Source organism: Pangasianodon hypophthalmus, chromosome 23, assembly GCF_027358585.1.
Source record: "Pangasianodon hypophthalmus isolate fPanHyp1 chromosome 23, fPanHyp1.pri, whole genome shotgun sequence".
Lineage (NCBI taxonomy): Eukaryota > Metazoa > Chordata > Actinopteri > Siluriformes > Pangasiidae > Pangasianodon > Pangasianodon hypophthalmus.
The window spans coordinates 9,627,270-9,653,937 of record NC_069732.1 but is presented as its reverse complement, the minus strand read 5'-3'; the positions used below and the strand labels follow the sequence as shown (position 1 = coordinate 9,653,937).

Below are 26,668 nucleotides of genomic sequence, written 5' to 3'. Positions count from 1 at the left end.
CATTGGGGAGCAGCTGCTCCTCCCTGCCAGCCAGACAGACACGCTAATCTGATCTGATTACAGATGGCAGTGATTGGATGGCTCGTACTCAAGCTTCATGTCAACATCCAGCCTTCATTCTGTGTTTTACACATCTGAACAGCACCATTAGAGATAAATGTCAAAATGCCTTTCATCATAAATACAGAATCATCCCAGCATTGAGCCATCTATTGACACGACTTGTGCAGGTCAACAAGCATCTGTCTCTTTCGTGTTCAAAGCTGCGCAGTTTTCCCCATGGTGATGGCTGACAGTTAGTCAAAAGTAACAATTGATTTTTTGAGAAAAATCATTTCACAAGGGTGATAATTTGTTTGAATACTGTTTAAATATCCTTCAGGAGTGTCAATAGTTTTGTCACAATGGTTTTTAAGTGAAAATACCCAAGACCTACTCACCCTGAAGAGGGATAATGAGTAGTCCCAGGGAGAGGGGAAGGACAGGGAAACGTTTTCTTGGTGCATGATAAATAAATATAGTTAAGTGATGTTAACTATATACAGTACTTGCCTATTGTTTTTTTTCTAAACTCTAACACATTTATAGATTTTATTTCAGAGTAATGGACTAAAAACATTCTCCATTTACCTTTCCGGCAGACATTTTAGGCAGGAAAATCGATCCAAGAAGAAAGCACTGGCCAAAACATTACTAATGTTAGATGGGGAAGGAGCGGAGCTTCCAGGGAATGTCAGTTAACTTCAGTGAATTTAAAACGTGATTGTCAGTCATTCCAGGGGGACATAACTCATACCAGATAACTCATACCAGCATGTACTCCAATGTTAAAATGTGCAGCTCTTACGCAAAATGTGTGAAGTAATAATCCAAGTAATAAGCCCTTTCTGCAACTGGTTACAGTTCATATCAATAAATGTCACACTCATCTACTCCAGTGACCAGTTCTTCAGTTCTCCCTCTTGCATGGATCACTCAAGTGTGTAGAAGGCTGTTCTATCTACTTATGTTCCTCAATTGGAAGTACAATTCTTGATTTGGCACTGCTGCTAGAACCCTGCTAAATGTGTTCTAACACAAGCTTGACTTTTTTTTTTTTTAAATGCATGCATTGTTCCCACTCATGGTGCTGCATTAAATAAATAAACGTATTAACTCATTTAACAATATAATTTCAACACAGACAAGCTTGTCCTCAACTTTCTGTGATTAGTGAGTGTGCAGATGGCAGATTGGGGGGTTGGTGTGTGTGTGTGTCTCTGTGTGTGTGTTGCTTGCCTAAGAGCAAAATTAACAGGGCAGAATAATTTCATTATGTAAGATTCAGCTCATACTGACTGAAATGTCATCTTAATCTTGAACAGAAGATAACGGATGACCCTTGAATTCTCTACACCAACCATTAATTTCCTTCTTTTCAAAGCTGTTTTGTGACTATTTTGTAGAACCCAATTTCCAAATAAAAGAACTTTAGTTCCACCTAACAGGCTCTATGTTGACTACCATCCTGGATCTTTTTTAAGACCTGGTATGTTTGATTTGTGTACACATTCTCATGTTTTTGCTATGAACACATCTCTCAGTCAGATAACAGATCAGGCCACCATCTGTGCTCAAAATCTGTTCTCAGATCTTTGTACCAGAGAAAGCTTTATCTATAGCAGACTATGTGTCCTCTCTGGAGTCTGATTTGATTTGTCACACAGACATAGCTTTACTTGTCAGGACATATCTCTCATCTTTCAAAATGCCTGTCATGGTGGTGGAAACAGCAGAAGCGCAGCTCTCGTCCTATCTGTGTCATGGCAACTCAGTCAAGTTTGTCTTCAAGTAAACAGGGTTGCCTGTTTATTAAGGGTCTAGTCACAAAGAATTTTTTGCTGGAAAAACTTGGCCACCATTATCCAATCAGCTTTCAGCAGGAAATTGATGTTAATCATAGCATACTTGTCTAAATTTAGCTAAGCTGAACATACACTGACAATTTTATTTTGCATTAATGAACTCAAAACAAGAACATTTACCTTGACAGAAAGTGTGTGTGCCACTTCAGTGTATCGTGCATGCGGGAAAATTGAATCAAGAAAAGAGCATTGGTCAAAACAGTACTAATGTGTAGATGGGAGGAAGGGGGCAGGGCTTCCAGGAGTGTCAGTTATTATCAGAGTTCATGGTGATGTGAACAGCAGAGGAGCGGCTCTCGTCTTTTTTATGTCAACTTTGTGGACAGAGTTGCCTGTTTATTGGCAATGCTGACATAGCATTGGTAAGTTATCACAAGACTGTATATACATACAAGTATAAGTTTTTAAACTAAAGCAAAAACCTGCTTACTGAAGCTCACAAAACATCTTCCACACAACAATTACAGAAAGCTGATTTGAACATCCCTTGAAGAAGAGTAAGGAAGAATTGATAAGAGAAACATTGTAGGCTCTAAAGCACAACTGAGGGAAAAACACTGCACTTTACCTTTCAGAGTTGCCCCTTTTGTTTTCACCAAGTTGAGGCTTCTCTTTTTCCCCTCCCTCCTCTTCAAGTGGCAGCACATCAAAGTCCAAGTGGTTGGAGTGTGCATTAACAACAGGCCTCTCAATTACAGATGCAATTGAAGAGAAACCTCCTACCTGTCTTACATGTAAATTCAGTAGCTGCTTTAAAGGAAAACTTGATGTTCCGTGGAGGCTACACAATGTACAATGAACAATGTACAATGTACATATACAATGTAGCTGAATACATTCCCTCAAGCCTGTACAACTCTGAATGGGATTGGAACGTACATTGATTATCAGGGCTCAGTACCTCATCCCTGAACTGACTGTATGCTGCAGAAAGAATTGTTCCATAGTCACGGGTTGGGCAGACTAAATTCCCAGTGGCTTCTTGGGTAAAATTTTTCCAGTTCTCATCTAACAGCATAATGTGTTCCTCTCCCAGTGCAGGTACTCTTCATCAAATCAATAAGAATAGTGCTGTAGCTTGTTCTTGCTATGCTTCAGCAAAACGTCCATAATAGTACAGGGTCTGTGTACCTCTAAGCATTGAATGTCTAGAAGAATCCTATGATAGCCTAACACTTTGTTCACTAAAACTACAACTTGCTATACATGTATATATGTTCACAAGGAATGTTTGGGATTGATCAGAAAAACAATTGCTATGTATAACTGGTATGTTATAGCTGTGTTTGCAGGCAGAAATCAATTTTAGATTTCATGATATACTACTATTGTGTACTATTGTGTTCACACGATTGATTTCTCCTTCAGAGTTCTCAATATTGGCGTGAATTAGTATCCAGTGTCCACTAGCTGAGGACAAATTCCCTTTTCAGTCCGGTTCCTTTTAAGGTTTCTTCCTCATTTTGTCTTAGGGAGTTTTTCTTGGTGCAGTTGGTAGCACCACTGCTTCACATCTCCAGAGTCCCCGGTTTGAGCTTGAACTCAGTTTACTGTCTGTGTTGAGGTTTGATGTTTTCCCTGTATCTGTGTGGATTTTCCAGTTTCCTCCCATCTCCCAAAAACATGCCAGTAGGTTGACTGGCTACTCTAAATTGCCCCTAGTGAGTTCAGACAGACTCTGACTCCACCACTACCATGACCAGGATAAAGAGGTCACTGAAGACCAAATGAATGAAAGAATCTTGAAATAACGCCTCACCCAGGCTGACTGAAACTGGCTGATGTATGACAGTGTCCACGTGCGTTGGTGCGTGTTTTCCATCAACACACTATTCTAACTGAATTCTATACATTAGGTGTTTTTTTTTAATACAAAAACATGCTTCTTGCACACAAAAGCAATATCTGTATCAACCAGTAACTTTTTAAACTTGTCTCAAATACGTGCAAAAGATAGCGAACAAAAGCCTGAGGCAAAGGGAATGGACAGCATGCTCTGAACAGTACTGATAATCAGAAATGTTGAGAGAACTCCAGTCTGTTGAGAACCATGAAGAGAACTTCAAAGCACTAAGAAAGACCTAGAAGGATATTTCTATCATATATTCAGATGGACTGCATGATGCCGGGTAAAGTAAAAAGCCTGAGAATAAGAGATTAAGTTCTCTGGCAAATTATGCACTTGATGAATGCAACAAATGCTTTAAAGTAGTAGTATCCAGTCTTATCCACAAAGGGCTGGTGTGTTGCGAGATAGTCCTCTTCCTGATCCAACTCCTCCTATAAGCCTAAGCCTAACCTCTAACCCTAATCAACAACACACTGAACAACATGGAACAACAAACACACTTCTCCAGCCTGAAACATACCAATCTGTCTTCATGCCATGGACTTTTGGTTCAACTCTGCCTCCTGGGCTTTTGGTTCTGCAGCAAGGGGTACTTAGGTGTGGCTGCAAAGGGCTGGTGTGGTTGCAGCATTTCTTTTCCAACTAAGTGGATAAGACTGGACACCCCTGCTTTAAACTGTTCTGTCTGCTGCATGATGTTGCCATCTACTGGGCTTTATAAATATAAAGTGCAAAAATATTAAGAGATTCATGTGGGAAGGTGAACAAGGCCAAGTTTATTAAGCAATTGCTTTTGCTGGGATAAGCAGACAGATGACACTTTTGTGAACAACATGCCAAGATTTGATGGATGTGTTTCCACAGGCAGATGTGTGTAAAAAATAAAGCATTATTAAAAAATACAGTAAATCGATATTAATTTAATTAAGTTAGGGAATCAAATGTTTACATTACCAGCTCCTTGATTATATAGTTGCATAAATCAAAACCCCTTAAGCATTTCTGAAATATATTACAATTATTAAAATCTCTGATTATCTTACATCAAAGATGATTAAATCTTCTAACCTAGCAAAACTATTTACATGTGATTCAAATGTGAATACGTTAATCAAACATATAATAGGTGACCAACAGTCACCTCCTTTCATTAAGTAGTAAATATGCTGTGTGTGTGTGTGTGTGTGTGTGTGTAAAGTCCTCATTAGGCCAGAGTTACTCGCTGCCCTGGTGTAAACAGCACAGTGTTCTGAGACTTGCATTCTCTCAAAGCCCCAAACGACTCGTATCTGCAGTGATACCCACATAAGCACAAAAATAAGTGTCAAATTGTGATTATTTTTGGATATATAAACAAACCAACAAAATACTGGTAAATCAAAGTTACTTACAGTTCAGTATACCTCCTCCAGTCCTGCCTACTGATGGAGGCTCTAGTGTTAGCCAGTGCTGACGTGAGGTGAGACTGACATATCAGGACCGCAGGTTTAATGGGGCCTGTCTGCCCCAAACTGGTGTCCTCCTATAAACACACACATACACACAATAATAAGAGCTGCATACGGCATCCGGGATGGAACCCATTATGGTATGTGAGTAGGTCTTTAACTGACTGGGCTCCTGTGATAGCTGCTTTTGATGGTGTTGAGATCGGCTCTCAGGCGCTCAGATTGCTCAGGGTTCAGTTCCTGGAAGCCTTGCTGCACAGAGGACATAAACACTGGGCCCCGGAGGTAAGCCACGTCTCTCACTGATGTGCCAGTCAGATCGTGGGTGGTGGAGTTGGGGACAGACATGCACTGTGAATTCTGGGAGCAGAGAAGACAGAGCAAAACAGTGTATGCAGTAACCTCATGTAGATTGTATCAGAATCATTAATATTGCCTTGACTTTAGCCAGTTTTAGACTGTGCGCTTACAGTAGTCTTTTAAGATTATTATTGGTCACACTTTATGAGATAGTCCTAATCAAATCTTGGCTGACTTTTATAACAGACTGTGTGAGAGACTGTGTGTTCTCCGCGTCAGACTATATGATGAAGACCCTCTAATGACAACCTGTTGTTCTGCTTATGTCATCCATCAGCATGAAAATTTTCCTGCAGAAAATGGGGTCTCATAAACAGAAACAATCCCTTGGTGTAATAATAGGAATGTAGGAAAAAACATGTTTTTAAAGACTTTGGAGCCATTTGGCTGGGTAAAAGAGGACAACATGGACTGCCCATTCTTCAAAGTGAGGTTAGGGTAATAAGGAGCATTAGCATACATTCTCATAGGTCATAAGCAGACAATTGCCCAACCCTTGTTATCATCACTATTTCTAATACCAGTGTTTTTGGCCCTGTCAGTATAGGTTCCAGTGTTTTTAAGCTGCTGTCTGTACTTCCTAGATCACAGCTGGTTAGATCTCAGTTGAATCTAATGCAGACTAAATTAGACTAGACTAAATTGATTCTTACCAGCTCAGAAGGTGAATGGTGGCCTAGCTCTAAATCAAATGAGCTGCCAAAGTAGAGACGCCAGATGTTGTGGTTTAAGTCTTCAGTGGGAATCTCGCTGTGCTCCAGTGCCACTGCAGAAGTCTCCATGCCAGCCTCAGTCTCTCCTGCAGAGTCATCAGAGCCACTGCTGTGGTTCAGGAAGATCAGCGATGATACGCTTACTTCGCTGTCTGATCCAGAGCCCAAATCCTGCACCGTAATGGAGGAAATACTGACCATTTTTACAGTGTTCTCAACTGGGGGATTGTTCATTTATTTCCTGTTTTTACTGCACAAAGCTTATTACTACACTTCTTTAATGAATCTTTAATGAGGGGAAAGTGGGTTCTGAGTCAAGTGGTCTTGACTCCAATAAGTGCTCTAAAAATGTTTGCACACCTCCTCTGTTAACAGAGTAAGAAGGTGCATTAATGTCCACCCTTACTGTCTGACCTAAACAGATTTTTTTCAGCATCAATAATTTTCATTTACATTGTAAAACATTTGTGCGGTTTTTGCCTTTCACTCTTTGGGGTTTTTCACACTTGAAATAGTTAACCCTGGATCATTCTAAACCCCGGGTAAACGGAATCCTGGGTTATCTTGTTTGACGTTTCACATTGCTCATACTTTACCCAGAGTTAACAATTAATTCTGCGTATTCATAATCTGACATTTCACACTGTACATTCCTAAACCCTGGGTTAACATTCTTATTTGCATATTTGCGGTGTCAACAACCAAGATTGGATAAAGACAGTGTGCATCCGGTCTTAATAACGGCTTGTCTCACGCTTTCACATTAGTGAGGAAAAAAATGTCGCCACGTAAGTCATCCTTGCCTGTTTTAAGCCTGTGAGATGCAAAAAGGCAAGAAAACAAACAAAAAAAAAAAACGAAAGAAGACAAAAAAAAATGAAAGGAAAGAAAGAAAGCACAGAGGAGCAAATTATATGAGTATTTTTCTGAATTCCTTTTAAGCATGGAGAGACTTGTGTTTGCTTGTATAATAGGGTCAATTTTTCCCTCAAACGCTGCAACTACTGTTTATACAATACGCAGGGTTTCTGTGACTGTACAAAGCACGTGATATGAGGCACGCACTGTTTAATTTCTGACTGGGTGTCTACGCATCTAAGCATCTAGCTGTAACATTTCACACTGTACATGCTTGGCACCACAATGCAAAAGCGGTGCTAACCCTGCTTCGGAGCAGGGTTTCATAACCCCGGGTAAAGTGGTGCTAAACCTGCTTCTAAATTACAAGTGTGAAATGTTCCTGTACCTGGGGTTAAAAGCGGGGTTTAGAACGACGATAACCTGGGGTTAAGTGCAGTGTGAAAAGCCCTCTGAAGACTTTAAAAAGCTAAGCATAGACAAGCCTGTGCCATAATGAAGCCACCATGAAGTTCTGAGTGTGTGCGTGACTCACAGCCAGCACACTAGGTCCCAGACTGCTGTGAATGGCCTCCAGCTGAGCATTGTATAACAGGCCTTTCAGGTCGGCTCCTGTGTACAGCTCGGTGGCTACAGCGATCTGCTCCAAGTCCACATCTGCAGCCAGTGGCACAGCGTGAGTCAGTGCCTTTAGGATCTCCAGCCTGGCTTCCTAAAGGCAATAACACTCAGAGTCACACCTGTGACCACCCAAACACTGAGTGCATTACCATCAGAGTGAAGAGTGCAAATGCCAGGCTACAAATATAATATTTCATCATTGTCTCCCTATGTTAGTCATGCTTATGCCCTCAAATAATTAAATCTGTTTCCATAATAACATGATTTAAATGGGAATGTGTATGGTTTGGAGCACATTTAATTCTAAATGTTACCAGAATAGTTAAGGAAAACTTGTTTCTTATATAGAAAAATGTTTGTTGGAAGCACAAGGTTATCCAATATCAGTAAATAATGAATGCCTCTACTGGCTAAAGCTTTCACTAAAATGAGAACTGTAAAATGCAGCTCATTCATGTATCCTGGTTTACTAATTCAAAGAGAACATTTTCAATAAGTCATGTAAGACTGACCCGGTCTGGAGGAGGGCAGTACAGGGTCTTGTCCAGCCGCCCGGGCCTCAGCAGCGCAGGGTCAATCAGATCAGGACGACTGCTGGCTGCCAGCACGTACACTCCTGAGATTAATAAAACATATAGACTGTAGAAATATTTGTGGGAACATCTGCTGCCTATATGTGTTATCTGGCATTAACAAAAAAATAAAAATGTGGTGACAGTACTGAACGTCTTCAGTGCTGTGAGAGTTTCTTTCAGTCCATCTTGCTTATACAATGGCTACATACCAGCATTAATAAAAAAATAAATTCAATTACACTCGCCTGATGTGAATTCAGGGTAACACTTAAAATCCCAGAAAATCAAGGTGTGCTGCTCTCCTACTCACCCTGCAGCCCCTCTACTCCATCCAGCTGTGTGAGCAGCTGGTTAACCACTCGGTCAGTGACCCCTGTGCTGTCGTGTCCTCTGCGTGGTGCCAGGGAGTCAAACTCATCAAAAAAAAGGATACAGGGCTTAGCTGCTTGTGCTCTACAGTAAACCAAAAGAAGCAAACGAGAAAAAAATAAAAAAGAAAGAAAAACAAGTGAATTTATTAAGAGAATTTATACCACAGCAGAGCTGAATGCTCGAATCTGACTGGTCAGTAGGTATGCATTATTTTCATATAACAGCACTGTAGTTCTAAGACATTGTTTCTATCGTAACAGCTCATACACAGGGAAAACCATTAAAAAACATCTTGTTGTTTTTGTTTAACAAAGTAAAGCTTATACCCGTTGATGTGGTGACATTTTTTTAGGAGACATTTAAGGAATGTTTAACATTTAAGGAAGGAGTCTGGGTTGTAAGCACTTTGTAACAGTTAAAGAGGACAGAGCAGTTTACGCTTTCCCGGTTCTCGGTAATATGACAGGCTGAGGTTTGACAGACAGGCAGGCAGACAGAGAGAGACAGGGAGAGAGAAATAAAATCAAGCGAGCGAAAAAGAGAGAGTGAGAGAGAGAGACTGACTGGTGAGGGAATTGATTTATGTGTATCACAGCTATAACGTAGGTGAAAGCGGTAAAGTGTCTCTCGGATGTTCCACAACATTAAATCTAACTATAAACTGTTAAAACGTGCAACCTGACGTTCTTTAAGAAATTTAACATCATGTTGGCAAAACGTTGTGGTGTAACAGGCGAACTGAATATTTTGGAGGATTATGATACAAACCTCTGAAACACATCCCTCACAGCCTGCTCACTAGCACCAATGTACTTGCTGAGCAGCTCCGGTCCCTGAAGGAACACAGACAACAGTTTAATCAGTCTGGTGGACTAAGATGGTGACGTTTAATACAGATACACAATACAACATAAACATTCCCACACAACGAAATTAAATTCATCTGTTTTATGGGCATTTGGCATACCTTTAGATGTAATGTTCAGGTATTGTTTGAAGCTTTCAAACAGTATTTTGTTTCAGGATGCACACACTCATAATTGCCTTGAAAACTCCTACTATACACACAGCCATGCAAAAGTGTGAACAATACCAGAACAGGAAGGGAAACAGCTGCATCTAAAAACAGCAGAGATCTCCTCAATAAGAAATGAGCTCATTCTTCTCTTGTGTTTTCCCATACTTTTTTTTACTTTTATAGGCAATCGCTAGAACATTACAGTGGTATTCTTCAAAATCCTGTAATAAATAAGAGGCTTTCAGTCACCTTAGTGGATGATGGTAGCAGAAATAAAAGCATACATTCTCACCTTAATGCTGATGAAGTTCATGCCACTCTCCTTGGCAACCGCTCCAGCCAGTAGTGTTTTCCCTGTGCCAGGCGCTCCATAGAGCAGCACACCAGAGCGATGGCGAATTGGCAGAGTGGAGAAGAGCAGCGGGTACTGCAACATACCATGCTGCACATCAGCACTGACAGCTAGGAAGTCTAATAATAGAAACTCAATGAAGCGGTGTATCTGTTTAGATTAATGGCAGAATGTCCAGTCAACTAGACTTGATCCAATCCTTCACAGACTGACCGCTAAAATGCTACAGGAAATGACTCACTGCTTCACCTTCAGATTTGCTTTACCTTGGCAGGCAGTAAGATGGTGTCCATTAGAAGTTGGCGTGCCTGATGAAGCCCGCCCACCTGCTCCATCCCCGCAACGCTGGGCACTTGCAGTTGCACCCCCCACAGAGAGGGAGGTGTGAAACCCTGCAGAGCGTGATGCAAGTCCACACTGCTCAAACACACACCTGTGGGATATCACAGACCTTCAGATAAACATGTATCATACAATCACAGTAAAGTGAAACTTGACTCAGTGCTTGCCTTGAGTGTTGCCGTTGCCTCTATCGTGTACAGCACTGGCATGGATGGCTCTGTCCAGTAGAAGGTTCAGATCTTGTGGAAGATAGCCCTCAGTTTTCATGGCTGTGTCATCCAGATCAAGAATTCCTGAGCCGTCTTCGGATATGATGTTTTTACAGGTCATCAGTGACCTCAGGATGTCCACTCTCTGGATCTGTATAGACAAAGTCCCAATTTATTGCATGGACAGAGAACGAATAATTTATATATAATGTAGCTAGGGGTTAATCCGTTTGAAAAAAATCATAGTATAACACCATACAGTACAATGTCACGGTTTTCGATGTAGTGTATCGGCTTTCTCAGTGAAGATGATATTAATGAATTTAAAAGTGCAGCAGTAGAGCAAATTTGAATTATTTGGTTTGGAAAGCTGAAATATATTTTTAAAACACGCTTGTTAATAAGCACTTATTCATGTTCTTATCCACCATCAGTTATTAAAACTACTATAAATATAATATGCTCTCATTTTTACTGTGTAGGATAAGATATTATTAGTTAAAGTATAATAGTTTCCTTAGCATGGTACACTATAATGCTGATATTTTAGTGTTTTCATCCTATTCTCTGTTTGGAATCTGTAACTTGTGTGCAGTTACCACTGACAATAATTTTAACAAACTGAGATACACTGAGTACTGAGAAAAAGAACAGAAAACCCACTAACTCGAAATTCGCTTACAATGAATGCCTAAGGGCAGTAAACATTTATGTAACTGTTACACTCTAACGATAAAGGTATTAGTATTAGACACATTAGTGAATGTCTCACCAAAGCTGTTTGTATGTAGTTTTATCCAAACTCTAGAGCAATACAGTAAAAAGTCATTCTGGTTGTTTACGATTTACGGAAGGCTTTGAGGTGTCTATCTTCAATCAGACAGAAACGGAGGCCCTTCTCTGTTTAGTTTGGCACATCACAACATATTCTTCCCATTTCTGAAAGGAGGACAGATTTTGATCTTTATTTACAATTCCCTTTCTTGAAGACTTAATGAAATCACTATATAAAATGTGTTTTGCACAAATGTTGACTGCCTCAACAACTGCCCTTCCATTACAAGTGATTTGATTAAAGTTTTGTGGTCTTTTCCTAGTACAGTGAAACATGTTGAGATTCCATGGTAATCACCCACAGATGCCGCAGGCAGAGATTAGATTTTAAAATGATTCCTAATCACCTAATGTAAAGCCACCTTTTGCATTATTTAAACACGAGCTTCACTGTCATCTCTTCACTCCACTGATCATGTTTCGCACTAACATCGGTGGGAAAATAACCACTGATTCGTTGTGTGAGCTTTGTTCTATATTTATTGTTATTAATGTATTTTTATCTATTTTAACAATTTTTAACAAAGAAATATTCTCTAAAATCATCTAACATGCACTCTCAACACCATTAAAATTTAGTGATAAACCAGTGTGATTGTAAAGGCCTACTGTATGCTGTATACTGTTTTTAAGCTAACCTGGTTGGGTGGCTCGATCTTACAAAAGCTCTGAAAGAAGTGTGAACCCTGCACTTCAGTCAGCACTGGGTGAAGAGAGTGTTCATTCTGCGCTGTGACCAGCAGAGTCACCAAACTGGAGCGTGCCACCACTTCATCCACCAAATCCTTCAAGCCTGTGCAACACACACAGAGTGTCACCATCAGATCACTGTTTCAAACAAAGTCCCAAATAGTGTATAGTGTTAAGCTGCAGGTGTGGTATACTCTGTGCGATGTGGTGATGTAGCACTGCCTCTGCTCCCTGCTCCTGCTCAGGCGTGGTGGCTGCTCCAGTCATGTGATCTAGGTCATCCAGCAGGACCACTGACGGCTGTCTCCACACTGCTTGCTCAAAAACCTCGTCCAGTCTCTGCCTCACTGTGTCTGCTCGTTTCCCTGAGAGAAGTATAACAACGTCATGCAGAATTAAAACTCATACAACAGCACTGTTGTCTGAAGATTAATTAACTGATTAATTGTCTATAATGGCAGCTCTAACAGAATTTCCAGACAAACTGCAAGACAAATCAGAGGTTTATATAGTAATAGACTCATTCTAATATGTTATTGTTTCTGTATAACAGTACACAGGGACTTTTATGGCAGATGCTTCACAAAACCAAATTACAAAATTGTGTGTAATTGTTGACATGGTGATGTTTTCTATGAGGAGATATTTATTAGCATTTTTGTAATAAGTCTCCAGGGTCAGAGCTTTGTAACAGTCATTGGCAAACTGCTGTGGTATAAGAGGAATGGAACACTTCAGGATGTACTGTTTTAGGGAGTAAAACATGTTTTCTGTGTTTCCTATAACAAGAGCCAAGCAGTGAAGAATAATTATGTATTACTAGAGTTCTTCTCACACAGATGCACAAATACCTCTGCCTACCTTTAAGTTTCTTGGAGTCCAGTACCTCGATGTGGGCATCCAGCTCTTCTGCAGCTTTCATGCAGAGAGCCTTGGCTAGAGAAGTTTTACCACTCCCCTTCACAGAGAGAAATATTACTGTTAATGCACTAAATGGTAAAAACCTTCCTGTCAGGCGCTTGCTGCTAAAACTGTCTACCTTTAGGCCTTGCTCTAAACTGGCGCATCTCAATTTAAATTTGTGAAATGGTCACCTTGGCTCCTGTGATGAGCAGCGCTCCACTCCGGAGGCCACAGCCAGTGGATACCAGCTCACGTGAGAGTGGTCCTCCCATCAGACTGTGAGAAATGTGCTCAAAAGCACATATACTGATGTCCTCCACACCACTGAAGAAGCAGAGATCACTCAGAGTCCACAAAATTCACAAATTACATAGGAGTACATATGACACTAGTATGACACTCTTAATAACATAACTTGTTATTTATTGGAATTACCCAAGAGAGCTGAGGGAAGGAAAGCCAACACAAGGTGACCCCTCTGCAGGGTGTGCTGTTGTATGGTTCGACACATGAGGCTCCTTGACAATCTAGATAAAATCATGAAATGCCTTATTTTAGTGCCCATAAAAAGTAAATAGGAAAGCTGAGAATGAAAACTATCAAATTATTGCTGCACAATTACTCATCAATTAATCACATTTTATTGCACTATTTTAGTATTAATTTTTGACTTAATTAATTAAACACAGACTACGATATTGGTGAGATTAGCAGAAGTTGTGTGGTTCACAAATGTTTGTGATCTATCTGATAATATTATTTAACTGTCTGTTTAATTGCTTACTGTGGTGGCAAATGTATTTTTTAGCCTTTTTGGTAATATTTAGCATTAAAAATGCTTTGTTTATATTTAGAATCAAAAAAAGATGTCAGTGATTCTCAAAGTGCGGTCTGTGAAGCATAGTCAGAGAGTCCGTTTTTTAGTGACAGTGTTGGAAATCAAAACGCACCATTATCAAAATTGTTATATTTATTACTAAGCTCCAATATTTATTATCCTATTTGACTGGTCACTTGAATTGTACTGATTTAAACAAAACTGAGATTTAAACAAGCCAAAAGGTCTCAACAAGTAAGAATATAAATAATGTCAACTTTAATCTAATATGTTCTGTCAGTGGAATGGAATAAAAAGCTTTATGACACCAATAAATCGCCAAAATATTATTGGACACTTTTAAATAAGTAGCCTAGCATTTGAATAGTTGGATTATGTTCATAAATAAATCTGAACTGTAGAGGTCAGAGGAATTCATTTTACAGGTCCCTGGCTGCAAATTCCCTGTACCTGACAAAGAGGAAGCTTTAGTTTGATTCAAATATTTGTGATTGTGAATGGCTATATGTTTATAAACTGCACCGTGAAAGAAAATCCTGTTTCCTGTTTATTTAAAATAATAAAAATGCAATAAAACTGTCCTAAATTGGCTAACTAATTGCAAAAAATAATCCATATTTAGTATGTCATTTTAGCCATTACTGTTCTGCCCTATATCCAATAATTCCTGCAACAAACTACCTGTATGTCTGCTTTGTATAGGGCACCAGTGGATAAGAGAAAGATCTCATCCACTTGCTTTGGCTCAGCTTCAGGTTTCAGTACAGTCAAGACGAACTCAGACTTTCCTAAGAAAACAACAGGAAACAAATGAGTGTTAAAGACAAACTATTATTTAATAGTACAAACCATATATGCCTTGTTTATACCTTCAGTGCATCGCAGGACGATGACGTCGGTCCGTGCTGTGAGACACGCTAAAGGCTGATGGCTCAGAGCATGAAGCCAGCTGAGGAAAGCAGACTGAACATCTTCCTCTCTCTCACTCTCAGCCTGCAGAAACAGAATTTTCCTCATAACAGAAGCACCATATTCCACTATGTGCCTTACATAATGTTCATAACTAATATTCAAATGATCTCAGCTAATGCCATAGCTAATATTTGAATGAAATGTCAGTGAAAACATGCTGGTTACTAGTTCCATACAGTACAAGAAAGACACACACTCACCAGTGGATGTAAGGGCTGGAGCGAAACAGCTAATGCTACTTTAGGGGTACATCTCAAAGGACGGACTTTCACAGCAGAGTGTATGTCGATGCTTAACCTTCCTCGCAAACTGCTCGGGATCTGGAGAAAGAACAGGAGGACTGGTGATCATCTTATGCTCATCATAAGCATAAACATAAGCATCTTATACTCTTTTCCTCTCAGTACCAGCAGTGCTTCTCAACCTGCAATTATTTTTTTTAAATTGTTATTTAATTACAAATTTTATTCTTTTTTTAATAACATTCAATTACCATGCATGTTTAAAAAAACAGAATTTGTAATGCAACTAAAAATGTTCGTAGCTCATTCTCATTTTTAAATCTAATAAATGTTGTCCTAAGGGTACACAAACTTTTACACTCAACAGTTCATATGTGAACACATTTTCTGCAAGCTGCACTTTCATGCACTTCTGATGGACTTTAACATTTGAATGTGAGCTACATTCATTTTATTTTCCCTCAACAGCATGAAGCATCCTAACATTTACTGCATTATTCTATATTATGTTAGTACTAGAGATTAGCAACTGTTAACTGCTAACACTGATGATGAGGTAATGATTAGTTTATGTAGCCTGTGAGATCTGCTTTTTGATTTAAAAAAGGGATTGTGGTGGAAAGCGGTGCTGAATAATACTCACCCAAATCTTCCCACAATAAATTTCTCCCATTTTACAGGAGCTCTGATCCAGATGCAGCTTCTCTACACTGTGGCAAATCATCCTAACCACAACAGACTCTTCTGTGTGTTCCCGCATATCTGTATCTGTCTGAGAGCCACTGCTCTTCTTCTTCTCCATCGCTTGCTTGGCCTGCTCCCTCATTTCTTTAGGAGAGTGAATCTTTGAAAGTCTACCATAGGTTAATACAGGCTGTTCTATACTCCTGTACTCTGACTGGTGCCATGGTAATACATGAACATCTCCATGACTTGAACCAAGATGACTTATCGCTGCTGGTGGGGATCCACACACCCGAAGCACACGATCTTGGAAGACAGCAGGGATAGTAGGAACTTCAGGAATCTCCTTTGCAGGCTCATATTTTCCTGTGAACATGTATCTTAACAGACTCCTCAGATCAGCTATTCCACCCCGATGACTCTGACTGTAATCTGACTGTTTGGTTATGGACTCAGGGAGAGGGTCGGTTCCAGTGGAGGAGGTAACGGATGAGGATGTGAGTTCAGTGTTCTGCTGCCTTTGCAGAAGTTGATTCTTTGGTTCAGTATCTGGGGGAACATGAGGAAGTTGCTTGCCTCCATGTCGAAGTTTGGGGGAGACCACCAGCTCAGTGAACTGCTCCAAGCGGCCATATGAGACAGACGGAGATAGAGAGACTATAAAGACAAGAGAGAAAATGGTTTACAGAGGGCACTAGTAGTACAGAATTCCAGCAAAGTATTGAGGTTACTAACCTATCTTGACATAGATGACAGTGTGTTGGTCCACCCACACAGGAAACACTGCGTCCCTGAAGACCACTCGGATCTGGTCTAAAAGTTGCTGTTCAAGAGCCAAGCAGTGAAGCTCCTGGAAACATTTAAATATGCACTTAGTCAAAGCTGTTAACTTGCTTTAATGAACACTGTAGTGGATATCTGTGTATCCTGCAGAAAACATTTTAAAGGACAGAACTCTCATTTTCTTATGCTGTCCACTGGTCTGTTTTATGCAGTGAGACTTAAAAAAAATCACATTATGCTCAACAACTACAGTATAATTTCATAGTGAACTACAGTTCCCAGTGAGTATTGTTGTCTCCTCACAGCTCCAGGGTCTCTGGTTTGATCCTGAGCTCAGGTTACTGTCTGTGGGGAGTTTGTTTGCATGTTCTCCCTGTGTCTGTGTGGGTTTCCTCTGGGTTCTCCGGTTGCCTCCCAACTAAAAAAGACCTGGCGGTAGGTGCAAACAAGCCCCTAGTCGTAAATGAAAGTGTGAATGTGTGTGCATGGTGTGCTGCAATGGACTGGCATCCCATTCAAGATGTATTCCTTCTTTGGGTCCAGTATTTATTTATTTCATGCTAGATCTACCATGACCCTGAAAAGTATAAAGCATTTATTTAAGATGAATGAATAAATGAATGAATGAATGAATGAATGAATAGCAATTTGATGGGCTCAAAAAAGGGATATTTTGGATATGAGAAATAGCACTGAACATAAAACCTCAAATATTATGTGATTTGAAGGATGATATAACTGTTGTGTCCAGCCAAAAGCTGGAATTCAGGGAACCCTGGAACTCATGCCACTATGTATAAATAGTTTCAGGTGTCATATAAAGCATTTAGTTAAGTGCAAATTGTAAAAATGTGTTCAGGATCTAAAGCACACACCAGGATTTCCCAGTCATCTGAGGAGAGAGGCTCCACAAACACCTGCTGCACTGACTGCACCTGAACACATGGCTTCAGGAAGCCCTGAAAGAAAACAAAAACATAGGTACACTGGACCTTACTCTTCTCACAAAACTATTAGATGGAAGGCAGCGTGTTCACAGTATTAAACTAAGTTACCTGTGTTCCTTCATGTAAGCTGAGCTTCTCTCCCAACTGTCTGCTGAGCTCAACCCTCTCCTCCTGCCCTGATGATAATGTGTTAGAGCCTCTGATCCAGCTTAAGAACAGGGGTTTATCACCATCAGCCCAGGACAACTCCAATACCTGACTCTGTATTTAACACACACAGGGCTCAGGGGCATGCATACAGAGAAAGCAAGTACAGATTAGAGCACTGTTATTCTTCATACACACCTCTCGGAGACAGAGTTGAGCCACTAAGTTGGGTGACAGGTGGAGAAAGCAGTTTTTGGAGTTGTTAAACACCAGCGTAACTGGTTGAATCCCATAGCTGCCTAACATTGCATGGAAACCTGATTTAAACTGTTTATTCAGAGTGGTTATGCCAACTATTCGATAATATTTAGCTAACTAGCTAACGTGAATAGACAAGCTGCCATGCTAACCATGTCAATAGTACAAGGCAGGCATGAATAGTAGAGCTGTCGATAAAGTGATTTGTCACTAGACATCGTAAAATGATAAGGACTGTAAAGATATTCAAACGTATTTTTTATTTTAGATGAATGTGTACATTAAAAAGTGTGTGTGTGTGTGTTTTTAAATAAACCCGTTTTAAAATTACGGCGAGTCTAAAAAATTATGACCAGTGCTTTTGAGGATATGTATACAGTTTTGTTTAAAAAAAATAAAAAAGGTAATATTACTGTATTCAGAAAATATTTGAAATATATAATGTTAATTTGAAGTCTGTGATGCTTGAGAACACTGTAAGCATTTTTTGTTTTTGTAAATACCAAGCGATCAGTTCGATAGATTGGTTTGGTCTTGTGCAGCGTTCATGCTCTCTTTGACAGTATTCCTCCTGAGACAGATAATTATTAATTATAACCCACCATTGATACTAACCCACCAATAAAAATAGAATATTAACGACCACTGAAGCTACTTTTCCTATACTATGATAAAATATCTACAAAAATAGATAGAATAGAATAAATTTATTGTCATCGTACAAGTACAATAAAATTTGATTAGCATCTCCCGGTACTATAGAAATGTCCTGAAGTACACGAAACTAGCATTACAATAGAACATGGAAAATATAGGTTTGTAGATATAGTGGAACAGCAGCAGCTTAAGTTAGGTCAGGTTAATTTGGAAACTCGGGTACTGTAATTATTTTCGAAGCTCGATGATTTGAAGGAGTGCTCGTGTGTCCCTTTTAGGTCGGGAACTCGAATTGATAATAACTTCGGCAGCACGTGAAGGCAGCATCAGTAAGCCTTTTCCGTTGTGCGCATGCGCTGAGAAGACCGTGAGCAAACATGGCGGCGGCCGAGGGCAGTTCTGTTTGGGATACACCGCGAGTGTATAAACATCATGAGCAACAGAAAGTCTGTCACACAAGACCAAAGTACAGGGAGGGAAGAAGACCAAAAGCTGTCAAGGTCAGTTCGGTTTTATTCTTGTACATTTGAAGGGAAATTAGTTTAATGGATTACAAATGCACTAGCCAGCGACTCAAGCATCGATGGCAGGGTTGGAAATGGCATTACTTGTATACTATATGCTATAAACTGTTACGCTGGTATGGAGTAGGCATGTTAGAATTATTATCATTTGATATGCAGCACAGTCACGTGACCGCCTACCTGTCAGTCAGACTGACTCGTGGACACAGCTGCTTGAGAGTTAGCTCAGAGTAATGCAGTTTAGTGCAGAGGATTTTCACAGTATAATAACATCAAGTGTACGGGACTGACACAAGTACCCCTTTACCTGCAAAATAAATTTCACACAGCCCTCCTATAATCAGACTATTTACATCATTCAGACGTGTACAGTAATATTCAAGCTATTTAATCAATATATGAATAGTGTGGATAAGAGTTTTTCACACTTGAAATAGTTAACCCTGGGTCATTCTAAACCCTGGGTAAACTGAATCCTGGGTTATCTTGTTTCACATTGCTCATACTTTACCCAGAGATAACAATTAATCCTGGGTATTCATAATCTGACTTTTCACACTGTACATTCCTAAACCCTGGGTTAACATTCTTATTTGCATATTTGCTGTATCAGCAACCATGATTGGATAAATATAGGGTGCGTCCAGTTTAAATAATGGCTTGTCTCACGCTTTCGCATCAGTGAGAAAAAAAATTTCTGATTGGGTGTCTGTTGCTAAGCATCTAGCCGTAACATTCTAACACAGCATCATTTCACACTGTACACATTTGGCACCACAATGTGGGGTTAACACTGCAAAAAAGTGGTGCTAACCCTGCTTCCGAGCAGGGTTTCATAACCCTGGGTACAAAGCAGTGCTAACCCCGCGTTCCTCTAACGTTCCTCTACCCAGGGTTAAAAGCGGGGAACATTGATAACCAAGGGTTAAGCGCAGTGTGAAAAGCCTTATAGTGTGCCATTTTGAACACAGCCTTTGGTCATCATCAGGCTGTACTTCAGACATTGAGTGCGCTTTCATGTTATTTGCATGTTACGTTCTGCCTTGTCTCCTTTTAGGTGTACACTATTAACTTGGAGTCTCGGTTTCTCCTGGTGCAAGGAGTACCTGCTATCGGTGTGATGACCGAGCTGGTGCAGCTTTTTGCACTTTATGGAGTGATAGAGGAATATAGAGTTCTTGATGAATATCCTGCTGAAGAATTCACTGAGGTTTATCTCATGAAGTTCCAGAAACTTACAAGTGCGAGGTGAGAATCAGTTTGTGATATCTGATAGGAAATAATGAATACAGCTGCCACGGGATAGTTGTACTAAAAGTGCACGTACATTGATTTTTTTTCAGGGCTGCTAAGCGGAACACAGATGAAAAAAGCTTCTATGGAGGGATACTTCATGTGTGTTATGCTCCTGAATATGAGACTGTAGAAGACATAAGAAAGAAGCTGCAAGACAGGAGGAGCTACATGAACAGAGCATGTGTAAAATCAGGTAGCATGATGAAACACGGACAGCACACTTTCTAGATTCATGTCAAGATCCTTCTGCATTTTTAGACATTTCACGCCTAATAAATTGTCTCACACAAACTTGTTCCAGAAACAGAATGTGAAAAGGAGCCCACAGGGTCCAAAAAACCTGCAGAGTCATCAGAACCAGCATCTACTCCATGGAGAAATGGAAACAGTGCTCAAACAGAGACTTCAAATCCCAACACTTACTCAGGGTTTCCACTGTTGCCCTTACCGCCACAGGAAGAAGCCCCTCAGCAATGTGTATCTTCTATAGGATTTAAATCGCACAGTCTACAAACAAGTGCACCTACAGAGGATAAGATGGGATCTCTACATCATTTCATCCCACCTTCCCCAGAACTTTCCAAACAGACCTCAAATTGGCCAAACTCAGCATCTGCTGGCACGGAAGAAAGAGACAGGACTAAAAAATCCAAAAATCCTCCATCCGCTGCACCAAGGTTTATACCGAGGACGGCACGTTTGGAAAACAGAAAGAGGAAAATGGAGGACAGTATGGACTTGTTGGGAATGTCGGACAAAAATGCTCCGTTGTTTGGACCCAAACTACCAGAACAACAGAGAATGGACATGGAAGATGATTCATTAAACATAACGGCCAACTTAATCAGGCAAACAATAGCAAAGGTAAGCTGTGTAATAGTGTTGTTACAGTTGCATGGTTTCATGGTTAGTCACGGTTACCTCACTGCTGACTTTTTCAAAATACTGATTAAAATGCATTTCTTTCTATTTTACATGGGGAGGTGGGTGATGGTAATTATTACCGAAGCATCTCTGGGATTTTAGTCCAATCTGTCTTGTCAGTATTTTTCATGGACTGTAGATTACGGCATATTTTATCATTCTGTAAAATAACCAATTTCTGAATTGACATGTTGCTAAAGTTGGAAAAAGAGGTTTTGTGATTTTTCTTCAGTACATAGACACTCCAGGAAGCACTTTTTTCAGTTGTCTCTTGCCAAAATAGTTTTAACCACAGTTAAAAACACAGAACAGTAAACCGCAGACAACACTTAAAAGCACTTTTAAAAGAAGAGATGGTTCTGGGGGTTTTAGGTAGGTTATTGAGGTTGTAGTACAGGTTTAGTCTATTCATGTTATGGTCATATGACCTACTAATGGTCAAACACAGCTTGCATGGCTGCACATACTATAACGATCGCTTATACTAAAGATCAAATATTATATTAACGTGATATCTATATAGTATGCATGGAATTTTAGTGTAACAATTGTGTGTATACATATGAATTTTATATGTAATATGTGTGTGTGTGTGTGTGTGTGTGTGTGTGTATATATATATATATATATATATATATATACACACACACACGTGTGTCATTTTTATCAGTTTCATGAATGTGACAGAAGTCAGGTGTGCTGGTTGCTGAAATCAGAATTATCTGATAATTCTTTTTTTTTTTTAAGGTCTCTTCAATTCCCACAGAGACGAAGACCACCAGCACCACCACCACAAAGCCTCGGAGAAGAATTTAATCACATTCTAACAATTCCTATGGAGTAACATGTTGAACAGGAGCTGCATTTGGTTTTAAAACCTTGTTGTGAATTTGTTCATTGAGTGATTCAGGCCCTCAGTGTATCCTGGAATGCATGTTGCTCAAATGCCTGTATGCTCTGTAAAACAAACAAAAAAGCAGCATCTTAGTGAACAACCTTTTATATATTAATTAAAAAAAGATGGCAGACCATTGTGGTATGTTTTGTTTATGTATCATTTTTTTTTTTATAAAGGATGAACATGACTGTCATTAAAGGTGCTTTGACTTAAATTCAATTAAATTGTATAGCACTTTTAAAATTGGACATTGTCACATCAGACTATTCAGTGAGCGTGCATGCTCATGGTTTTTACTTTAATTTGTCACCTGTCTGCAGTTTCAACCAAAGTGCTGGGGTTGTTTAGGAGGAAATACAAGGCTTGTCAGTGTTTTTATTGCACTTTACCTCATAGATACAGGAGGCTCCTTATGTGATTGCAACTACATTCATAACACTTCTAAGTGTGTGCTTTTGTTATTTTTACCTTTCTGTCAGGAAGACAAGATCCAAAAGCCTCTAATAACAGATTTTCATCCCTCACAGCCTTTTCAAAGTCTGAATATGAAAGTCTGCTGTCGTGGTCGTAATCCTGGACACCAACATCAGTAGGAGAATAAATGTTACTTGAACTGTCATATTTCAGATGGCTTTTCTCTCTCTCACTCACTCTCTCTCTCTCTCACACACACTCTCTCGCTCGCTCACTCTCTGGAGACAGTGCCCTGCTTTTCCCTTACCATTTTCTTTAGTATTATTTCCACAAGGTCCTTAATTCCTTCATCGGGGTCTTCCTCAGTCAGCTGTCTTATCAGGCTGTTCTTCAGCATGTGGAACATTTCCTCCCGAGATATGTAGCCGTCCCCATTCAGGTCATACACGTCAAAACAGACTGCAGGCATTTCGAAAAGAGGAGAGTGGCATGACGAGCACTGTGATTATAATTACTCATATTGAAGAAAGCACTGATTTATCTTACATTTTATTTTCTCATCCAGTGTCCCTCGGAGGAAGACCGCTAGTCCTTCTATCCACTCTTTAACACTGATGTAGCTATCGTTGTCCTTGTCAAAGGCACGAAAAACTGGGACAGATGAGAATTAAAGTATAATTCTAGTTTTTTTTTTAATGAAAAACTAATAAGAATTTATAGAAAACTCTAGAAATTTTATCTTAGAAGTTTAGTTTACATGGAGAACATACTGTCATCTGTGCACAAACTTTGTGACCTTACCTCGGTCCATAATCATATCATCGGTCAGTCCGAATGTGTTGTGCAGGATGTTGCGGAATTTGCCCCGGTCCAGTCCATGAGCCGCTTTCCTCTCAGTCTGTTCTCCTAGCAGTGTGTTAAACAGTCGGATCAGGCACTCCGCTTCAGTTTTATTAACTGCACAGCAAGAAAAATGTTCCAGTCCAGTTTTTATAACTTCAGATAAACATTTACACTCGATCATTTAATGTGTATGATAACAGGATTATATATGGATAAGGATTATCTATAAAAAGAAGTATCACATTATAGAATTATATATTATAAAATATATAATAAAAAATAAAAAGTCTCTGCCATATCTGACAACTAAAAGCTCTCCTAACACATGACCTTTGTACTGAAGCAACCACGTGCAAACTTCAAGTTTAAGAGCTTCAAGTTTAAAAGATCAAGTGTTGCTTGGGAAGATGGATGAATTTGCACATTGTATAACATACCGTTCACAGGTCATATTAAATTTGTGCAGCTGAGACAGATAATAATATTTAAAATGACCAACCTTGAATACATCTGTGTTTTTGGGGAACAGTAATGACACACAAAACCACTTCTCCTGCTTGGGGTTGTTACATGAGATGCATGGGAGTGCAAATAAGACATGGATGATCATCGTGAATTCACATATTTGATTTATTTTTGGAAAAAAGCACTTTAAATGTCAGGTGATATTTCACCACTTGCAGTAATCTATTTTTCTCAGGCCAAAATGGCTTTGTAATATAAATATGTGCACTATATGGTCAAAATTTTGTGGACACCGGATCATCACACCTACATGTAGGCCTTCCCCAAGCTGCTGGCACAAAGCTGGAAGCACACAGTGGGTTGGAGTGGAAGAACTCGAGTGTCCTGCACAGAGCCCTGACCTCAACCCCACTGAACACTTTTGGGATGAACTGGAACGCTGACTGCACCCCAGACCTCCTCACCCAACATCAGTGCCTGACCTCACTAATGCTCTTGTAGCTGAATGGTTAAATCTCCACAGCTATGCTCCAAAATCTAGTGGAAAGCCTTCCCAGAAGAGTGGAGGTTATTATAAGAGCAAAGGGGATTGGATGTTCAACAAGCACATGGGTGTGATGGACTCCAGGTGTTCCAGGATTTGATTTCAGAGTAGGATATATCAAGAGCGAACAAGAGCTTATTAAAACTAAAGAGTGTCAGTCCACTCACTAGTTGGTGAATAAGGTAACCAGCTAGCTAAGCTGCTAATGGATAACTATATATTTCAGTAGTGCTCACGTGCATTTTTCCTGTTCCCTGAGTAACATCCAGATAAATAATATGCAACAATCTGCGATACTTACAGTGTTTAACTTGTTTAGACAGAGTTTCAGCCAAGTTTTGGATTAACTTCCTGCTCAGCGCAGACATCTCTGACTTGCTAATAGCGCACGCTCGCCAACTCGGGATGTTGACACTGTGTTACCATGGAAACTCCAATCCGCCTCTAGGGGGCGATAAAGACCTGCAAGTCTTCTGTCAGGCTGAATCCCAAACACCGTGTACATGATACAGCAGCTTATACACCCTATTTAGTGCACTAATTATCTACGACAGAGGCGTTTAAGATTGAACCTTCCGTAAAACATAACTAAAGACTGCCAAAATTATGCATGTGTTGGTTTCCATCTTTTTATTCAGCAGTGACATTCTATATTATTCATATATTTATTTATTCATTTCTGTATTTATGTATTATTCAATCTAATTATTTACTAATTACTCATTTATTAAGACAAGACCCTACAGGTGAATAGGACAATTTTAAAAAATAGATATCCCAATCAGTATTTGCGTTCAGTATCACTGATATTCTTACAAGTATTTGTGTATTGGAAAAATAAAATAATTGTAATTTTAATATTTTAACATAACTGATAAATCCAAATATATATAGTGTTTGGATGATGTTAGGATTTATATATGTTTGTATTATATATTCATTTCATGTGAACACACTTTTCAGTGGAACGTTTTGCTGGAAAGTCATTAATCTATTGTTTAATCAAGAAAATACCACGCACTTATTTTCTTGTTTGCCATTTTCCAGGAGAAATTCCTCTGTAATATGCTTATAAATAGGCACAGGAATAGACATGCAAAGTTCCATGAATAAAGGTCATTGAGGAACTCAAATTTGTTGGCTCTGAACAAATAAAAATGATGAGAAAAATGAATTTAAAAGGAAATATGAATTCACATATGGTTTATAAGGTTTACAAAAGAACCTGACACATATATCATAGTGGCACATACAGACAGGTCCATAAATATTCAGACATTGACAAAGCTATTGTTATTTTAGCTGTCTACGACAGTATATACGAGACGAAATTAAGTGCAGACTTTCAGCTTTAACTGAGGCCATTTACAGCGAATGGTGAAGGAATTACAACACTTTTTATATGTGGTCCCCCCTTTTTAAGGGACCAAACGTATTTGGACAAATTAACATAATCATAAAATAAATTGCCATTTTTAATACTTGGTTCCAAATCCTTTGAGGTCAATGGCTGTCTGAAGTCTGGAACCCACAGACATCACCAGACACGGGGTTAGTTCACATTCACCACTAAACTAAAAGGAAAATAAAAGAATAAGAGAAACGAAACCCGGCTCACACTTGAAAGCCAACTCAAAGAGTCAACTCTTTCGAAAACAACACATCACTGTCCAATAGCACTGTAAGCTCTAGCAATATACAGAAAGCTATCTCTGCCTACATGTATTATTTAATGTTCGTATCTAGGCTGCAATAAAATCGTAATACATTTTCAATAATTCCTTTATTTCATATGGCTTACATTTAGTTTTTACTTTTTGGGCGTTAGTGTCCAAATTTTATACACACATTTTGTGTGTAATAATGTACTGATTTATTTTTGGGAACAAGGAGACTCTAGTGGACACTTCTTGGAAAACTTGATGAATGTTTATCTTGCCATTAATACACTTAATATTTGTCTTATAATAAATATAGGCTATAGTAAATATCATATCATTAATATTTGTTATTAGATTAATGCTAGATTAATCTTAGTCTTAATCAATTTAAATCAACTTATTGCATATATACTTGCATAAACACCAGCATGCAGAGCTGCAGTCATTAACAACATGTAGAGTTGCAGTCTCAGAAACAAATAATTGGTCAGGAAACAAGCAAGAATGAAAAAAATGCACTCCT

At 39.3% G+C, this 26,668-nt stretch overlaps 3 protein-coding genes across 3 annotated transcripts; 1 reads left to right on the top strand and 2 right to left on the bottom strand.

The window, feature by feature from the left end:
* Positions 1 to 4,506: 4,506 nt before the first annotated feature.
* pex1 (peroxisomal biogenesis factor 1) lies at positions 4,507 to 18,108 on the bottom strand. The gene is made up of 24 exons (XM_026930186.3): positions 17,860 to 18,108; positions 17,623 to 17,775; positions 17,443 to 17,526; positions 16,520 to 16,634; positions 15,744 to 16,441; positions 15,059 to 15,178; positions 14,756 to 14,879; positions 14,568 to 14,674; positions 13,484 to 13,575; positions 13,240 to 13,372; positions 13,007 to 13,103; positions 12,340 to 12,510; positions 12,094 to 12,248; positions 10,580 to 10,772; positions 10,337 to 10,503; positions 10,011 to 10,145; positions 9,469 to 9,533; positions 8,639 to 8,781; positions 8,266 to 8,369; positions 7,668 to 7,844; positions 6,215 to 6,445; positions 5,367 to 5,561; positions 5,145 to 5,275; positions 4,507 to 5,042 (listed from the first exon to the last, which is right to left on the bottom strand). The coding sequence occupies exons 1-24, from the start codon at positions 17,965 to 17,967 to the stop codon at positions 4,958 to 4,960; spliced, it is 3,783 nt and encodes a 1,260-aa protein (XP_026785987.3). The 5' UTR covers positions 17,968 to 18,108; the 3' UTR covers positions 4,507 to 4,957.
* Positions 18,109 to 18,907: 799 nt separating this feature from the next.
* rbm48 (RNA binding motif protein 48) lies at positions 18,908 to 22,349 on the top strand. The gene is made up of 5 exons (XM_026929442.3): positions 18,908 to 19,076; positions 20,158 to 20,348; positions 20,444 to 20,589; positions 20,698 to 21,260; positions 22,068 to 22,349. The coding sequence occupies exons 1-5, from the start codon at positions 18,954 to 18,956 to the stop codon at positions 22,134 to 22,136; spliced, it is 1,092 nt and encodes a 363-aa protein (XP_026785243.1). The 5' UTR covers positions 18,908 to 18,953; the 3' UTR covers positions 22,137 to 22,349.
* clxn (calaxin) lies at positions 22,140 to 24,928 on the bottom strand. The gene is made up of 6 exons (XM_026929443.3): positions 24,786 to 24,928; positions 23,434 to 23,589; positions 23,179 to 23,283; positions 22,940 to 23,091; positions 22,687 to 22,791; positions 22,140 to 22,277 (listed from the first exon to the last, which is right to left on the bottom strand). Exons 1-6 carry the CDS (start codon positions 24,850 to 24,852, stop codon positions 22,227 to 22,229), a joined length of 636 nt encoding a protein of 211 aa, XP_026785244.2. The 5' UTR covers positions 24,853 to 24,928; the 3' UTR covers positions 22,140 to 22,226.
* Positions 24,929 to 26,668: the final 1,740 nt, after the last annotated feature.